This window comes from Corylus avellana, chromosome 3, assembly GCF_965113065.1.
Source record: "Corylus avellana chromosome 3, dhCorAvel1.hap1.2, whole genome shotgun sequence".
In the NCBI taxonomy this organism is placed as follows: Eukaryota; Viridiplantae; Streptophyta; class Magnoliopsida; order Fagales; family Betulaceae; genus Corylus; species Corylus avellana.
Window position 1 is genome coordinate 34,670,346 of NC_142492.1, and position 6,937 is coordinate 34,677,282.

Here is a 6,937-nt window from a genome sequence, read left to right on the forward strand (position 1 = left end):
GTCTTTTTCTTTCTTCTTTTTCACATTCTTTTTCTTCTTTATTGTATTTAGGGACTGAATCCGTTGGAATTAGGACATTTATCCATGAAATACGTAGTCCAAGGGTTCGTTAAAGGGGTAAAAGCTTTGATCTTGGTGAAGTTTGAATCTCTTTAAATGCAAGCAATTCTTTAGGCTAACTTGTCAGTAAAGTCAAGAAAATTATTCGATCCGTGTGAAATGAACGCTTGCACATGTCTGAAGTATATGAAGCGACTCTGCTTTAGAGGAGTTTATATATATATATATATATACACGCGTCCATGTTATAATACCAAATTTTAAGAGGGACACAAGAGGGACTTGTAGTATTACTCTGCCTGCTCATCTGACACTATTTATATGAAACCCACTATATATCCAACGGTCCAATTGACGGCTTCTGGACCACGGTTAATTTTGACGGCTAATTGACGGCGTATGGACCAGGCCCAAATGGAGCCCAAATTTGAGTCAATTTGAGACTCTACCAGTACCGAGTCTTCGGACTCCCCACTCCGTGGAAGCAAAAGCAGCACACAGACTCTTACCAAAACCCTAAAATACCCTCGCTCTTCGTTCAAATTTCCCACCCGAACCAGACCCCGCATGGCTTAGACCATGGACTACACGGTCCAGACCCTCCCGCCAGCCTCGGGCCTCTCGGCCTCGGTGCTCTCGTTCCTCGACGAGAAGTTTCGGACCAAGGAGAATCTCGCTGAAGCTCCGAGTCTGGTGTCGGAGCTCCAGGCCCAGTGTTCCGATTTGGATCGGACCCTAACCGACCTCAACCGGAGGCTCGGGGTGAGCCTTGTGGACTACGCTTCGTTCTCCGATCGAATCGGTGGCGTTTTCAATGACATCAGCGCCAAACTGATCGCCCTCGGATCGTCCACTCGCTCTTATAGCTCGATATCAGGTCCTATTCGGTTCCTATGCATATACATACATAGATAGCATATATACGTTTTTGCATTCGTGAATGTATTGGTTTTCTAAGTGAAATTTTGCCTATGAATTACCAGTTTCATCTTTATAGAAATGCAACATGTATTTATGTGTGTGCGCACTTTATTGTATACATATATAGTTATATACGTATAAATGCACATGGACGTATACTTTTCCCCATATTCAAATTTCTGTCCGTGTGAATATTGATTTTTGTGTCTTAAAAGAGAGGAATTAATTTTGAAGAATTTTGGGAATTTTGTGATTTTGTTCTGAAATTTTGTGTAATTTGGGCGTAGATGGAGGAGGAGGAGATGGAAACGGGAGGGCCGAGCAGATATTGGGGGAGGAGCTGCCAGCATTAGCTAAGGAGGTGGCAAAGGTGGAGACGGTTCGAACGTACGCTGGTGAGTTTTTTTCTTTTATTTTTTTGGTGATTGCTTTGAGATTGGAAATGGATGCATTTTAATCTTTTTGATGCTTCGGTAGCCTCGAATTGGGGTTTGGAATTGGAATTAAGAGCTCCCCTTCCATGGAAACTCTAGAAGTGAAGGGTCTACTTCCACTCAACTCCAATTCCACGTTCCCAGTTGTTTTTTGTAATGTTCTTTTAATTCTAATGTATAATTATGGTTTCGGATTGTGTTCAATTTTCATATGAATTGATTGCTTTGGAAAGAAGCACAATCTGATGGGCTCTTTGATTGTTCTTTCTTCGAAATAAAAAACCAGTTCCAGTCCCTGAGCCAACACGTGTTGGAAGCTGACCAATCAGTTGGGATGGTTGTGTGGTAATTTGAACACCCCAGGAAACTAGGAATATGGTCAACACACATTGTGGTCAAATTATTTTGTTGCTAATGTGCCTTATTGTAGTGTAGTTTTTGTCGTTGAAAAAGATGGATTTGCAATTATAAAACTAATTAATTTTCCTGAATGGTATTTTGGTAAGGTTTACTGATTAGAGCTGTGGAAGTGGTAAATGTTCCATGACACCCCATGGAATATATGTAGTTGGTGAAAGTTTAGCTTGCATAGCTCACTTTAAAAAACTGTTCTTGTGGGTCACCATATGTCAAAGGAAGATATTTCTGTGAAACATTTTTTATTCGTTGTCATATATTCCTGCTTTATCTGAATTTGTTATGAACGTTTTAAATGTGACAAATACATGAAGGCTGTCTTAAGCAATAGATAATTTTCCATAATATCATATATTGAAAGCGCAGCACAAGAGCTGAGTGATTCAGGCAATCATGACTTTCTACTCCTTGCTAGATATGGCACAACACTTCTCCCCCCCACCTTTTTCTTCACTCTGTAGAAGGCAGTTTTAGATTTCACCCGGTTTGCATGTTTACAATTATTGGTCTACTTATAAAAAAAAAAAATTATTGGTCTATGTCATATGAGCCTATTATTATTTTGGCATATATGAAGCAACACTAAAAAACCATGAGGCTGAAGACAATTTTATAGCAGGGTGGGATTGTTTTTCTAATTGTGAAGTGATACATGTGTGCTGCCATTTGCTTGGTGCTCCTTGTCTTTATTGATTTTATGCGTTTACTTTTCTTTTCCACTATAGTTTTTGTTCTCAGAAGTTGCCAGTGCTTTGCAATGCCTGTGTTGTTTATATTGTGTCAGATTTTTGCATTTCTGTGAAAGTTCTGTTGTATCTTTTCAGAGACGGCATTAAAGCTTGACACTTTGGTTGGTGATATTGAAGATACTGTATCTTCTCTTATGAACAAAAACCTAAGGAAGAATTCTTCCTTGCAGAACTCAGAGGTGAGCACCATTTCTTTGTTCAAAACCAAATGATGTGTTGTTGTTTTCTTTTTTGTTCAAGGAAAAAAGGATGATGTGCCAGGTATACTTTTCTTGTATTTGTGATTATATTTCTTCTCGTCATCTCAATTGTTGCAGGAATTGCGTCAGCTCACTATTAAAACCCTTAAACTGACAGAAGACGTATTAACTTCTGTTACAAAGACACGCCCTAAATGGGCACGCCTTGTTTCATCTGTTGATCACAGAGTAGATCGAGCTTTAGCCATTTTAAGACCCCAAGCAATTGCGGACCATCGGGCCCTTCTTGTTTCCCTTGGATGGCCACCACCTCTTTCCACCTTGACTTCCTCCAACCTAAATGCGGGGAAATCAGCTGAAGTTGCAAATCCTCTTTTCACAATGCAAGGGGACCTCAAACAACAGTACTGTGAAAACTTTCTTGCCTTGTGCAGCCTGCAAGAGTTGCAGAGACGAAGAAAGTCTAGGCAACTAGAGGGCTATAACTGGGAAGTCGCTCTTCACCAGCCTCTCTGGGCTATTGAAGAGCTTGTAAATCCTATATCATTGGTGTCCCAACGCCATTTCACAAAATGGGTTGACAAGCCAGAATTCATTTTTGCTCTTGTGTATAAGATAACCAGGGACTATGTTGACTCTATGGATGAGTTACTGCAACCACTGGTTGATGAAGCAATGCTAGCTGGGTACAGTTGCAGAGAAGAATGGGTATCTGCAATGGTAATCTCCTTATCAACATACATGGCAAAAGAGATATTTCCTGTTTACATTGGTCAACTGGATGAAGAAAGTGTCACTGGTACTCGATCGCAGGCAAAGATATCATGGCTCCATCTTGTTGACTTAATGATATCTTTCGATAAACGAGTTCGATCCCTGGTTGAACAGTCTGGGATATTGCTTTCCTTTCAGGAAGATGCGAACCTGCAGAAGATTTCTTGTCTATCTGTTTTTTGTGATCGACCTGACTGGCTTGATTTATGGGCTGAAATAGAGCGTAGTGATGCGATAGACAAGTTAAAACTTGAGATGGATGATGAGAAAAATTGGAGAATGAAAGTTCAGGGGGCAGTTCTTTCGTCTGGTCCCGAAGATTTCAAGTCTCCTGCAATTTCCAGTGCCTTTCTTAGGCACCTATCATCTGTGGTTGATCGATGCCGATCATTGCCTAGCATTTCTTTGAGATCAAGGTTTCTCAGATTGGCAGGTGCACCTATGATTCGAAAATTTTTGGATTGCATTTTTCTCAGGTGCCAAGAAGCTGAAGGACTGACTGCCTTAACAGATGATGTTGCCATGATTAAAGTTGCAAATTCGGTTAATGCTGCTCACTACTTTGAATCTGTTTTAAAGGAATGGTGTGAGGACATCTTTTTTCTGGAGCTGGGATTAGGTCAGGGTGATCAACTGAGGATATCAGAGAAGAATAATGATAGTGAAGGGCCAATCAAGGGTTCTGCAAGTGGTATTTTTGATGAGGAGATTGAAAAGTTGGAGGAGTTTAGGGCTGATTGGGTCGAGAAGATCTCTGTTGTTATTTTGAGGGGGTTTGATGCTCAGTGTCGAGATTATACGAAGAACAGGAGGCAGTGGCAGGAAAAGGGTGAAGAGGGTTGGACAGTATCAAAGTCTTTAGTTGGGGCTCTAGATTATTTGCAGGGAAAAGTTTCAGTTGTAGAAGAAAATTTGAATGGGATAGATTTCGTTGGGGTCTGGAGAAGTTTGGCAGCTGGGGTGGATCGATTGATTTTTAATGGTATTCTTATGAACAACGCAAAGTTCTATGATGGTGGTGTTGAGAGGTTTGATAATGATTTGCAGGTTTTATTTGGGGTGTTTGGGGCTTGGTGCTTGAGACCAGAAGGCTTCTTCCCAAAAGTAAGTGAGGGCTTGAAGTTGTTGAAGATGGTTGAGAAGCAGCTTCAAGATAGTCTGGCTGGAGGGGAGAAATGGATGAAGGAGAACGGGATTCGGCATTTGAGCGTAGCCGAGACAGAAAAGATAGCGAGGAGTAGAGTATTCATAAGTTGAAGGACTTAAGAGGTAAAGCCCTGGACTTCCTGAACTGACCAATTTATTTGAACAGTGCAATAATTCAAGTTCCCGTCAGAACACTTGTTACAACCAATGCCTAGAGCACAGCGTGAGGCTTGTTTCACAGAGTATTCTTAAATTTCAGCCAGGTATCCACTGCATATGCTGCCATTATGGTTGTTAATAAAATGGGAAATGTAGTTCGAGGAAAAACCTGCCGTTCATTATTTGATTTGTTACAGGAATTGAAATGAATATACAAATTACAACTTTTTTTGGTTTCATCATTCATGACATTGCGGAAGACTAAATGTTTGGGGGTCTCTGTATGCAGTGCAGCTGGTCTGCCAATATCACAGATATTGGTCTGCATTTTTTTTTTCTCAGTTATAGTGCTGTGCTGTGTTTCTTAATGTCTTTTTTGGTGAAAGGAGTGGAACAACCTCCAAAACTCATTGAAGAAGGGAACAATGGTCATATTTCCTTGAAATTTTTGATAAAATTCCTGTTTCGAATACTCCAAGAACTGATGCCATTTGCTCCTGTGAAACATCAAGAGACGATTTATCTTGTATACTTTATGTAGAGGGCCAAAATGATTGAAAACTGTCCAGAATCCAGATATAATGCATTGACACCCGGCTCTAGCTGGGCAACTTTTCTTGTTTTTTCGGGCCTGGCTGATGATTTAGGGCCTCGGCACATAGGAATAGCTAGTATTGAAGTGGGTACATACACTGTTTTTCCAGTGAAATGTTGTGACAGTTCCAAAAATTGGTTTTTTTTTTTTTTTTTTTTTTTTTTTTTTTTTTTTTAAGTTTTTAAATTTTTATTATTATTTTTTCCTTTAAAGAAGCGAAGAATCTCTCAAGTCCCAAACCTACTGTTTAACCTAAGACCTTCTCCTCAAGCTATAATGCCATTGATTCAATTGGTGATCTGTAAGGAGTATTTTGAGATTGGAAGTGGTAGGCACATCTTGTACTTTTTTATGGCAAGAAAATATAGGAGAAAAAAACTCTAGAATTAAGCCTATAATGGGTCCATTGATCAGCCTCTCATCCTCTACAGGTAAACAACTTCATTTCCGTTGCTCAATACAATTAGAGTAACGTGATTTAATGTATATTTATCTCATAATTTTGATGTGGCAGTCTCAATCAACTATTATTTATTTTATTTTTTTAACAATGATTGATTTAAAAGTTGGTCGGGATTGTCACATAATATTGTGAGATAGTTGTAAAATAAAAATATAATTTTTAACATTACTCATAAAATTATACAAAGTTAATTGCCACTTTTGAGTTTTTCAATTAGATGTCTTTATTTATTACTTAATTTTTATTTAATATTTAAATATAATATAAAATTCAATTTTGGTTTTATTGGCTTCACCTCCATGCTACTAAAACTTTGATCAAATGTAAGTTGTTATTTTTGATCCACACTTATTTTTTAGTCACTTAATGCATGCTCAATATTTACATGCTCAGATTTCTTCACTTGAACTTTGAAATGAAGAGATTGTCCCTGATAATGCTTATTGCTCCCAGAATGTCATTGCCTTCATATGCCTTTCCTCCATCAATCAATACTTGTTATTGTTATTTGGACTCCTTCCCTTCTGTGAACGTGTCAAAAAAAAAAGAAAAAAAAGAGAGGTATAATGTTAATATATAGAAGTATAGTATTACTTTTTTTTTCTTTTCTTTTCTTTTCTTTTCTTTTCTCTCATATTAAATGATACGTCTGGATTTTATCTTCTCGGGTTTGGCCAAGTAGCCTATTTTGGGTGTTGACCAGTTCGAGCCTAGATTGGCCCAGCAAGGCAGCAACTTCATTTCGGCGATTGCAGAATAATCACACTAGATTGCGAAGTACCCAATCACTGGATTGAGATCCCCTCTAATTACTCAAAATTGGAGAGTCTCATGTTACGAAATTGTGGCCGTTCATTAAATCCGATGATCTATAAAATGTCAGCTGCTTTTATATAACTGATGCATTAATTTTGATTTTAAGTTGATTTTGCTTTACCGATGTAGTATAGACCATCGAATTTAATAAAGGGCCACGATTTCGTAATACGAAAATCTCCAATTTTAAGTAATTGGAGAGG

The 6,937-nt window shown here is 38.6% G+C and overlaps 1 protein-coding gene across 1 annotated transcript; it reads left to right on the forward strand.

Annotated features, from left to right (window-relative positions):
* The first annotated feature begins 526 nt into the window (after positions 1–526).
* On the forward strand, positions 527–5,099 carry MAG2 (RINT-1 / TIP-1 family). The gene is made up of 4 exons (XM_059588060.2): positions 527–937; positions 1,269–1,376; positions 2,657–2,760; positions 2,899–5,099. The coding sequence occupies exons 1-4, from the start codon at positions 640–642 to the stop codon at positions 4,810–4,812; spliced, it is 2,424 nt and encodes an 807-aa protein (XP_059444043.2). The 5' UTR covers positions 527–639; the 3' UTR covers positions 4,813–5,099.
* Positions 5,100–6,937: the final 1,838 nt, after the last annotated feature.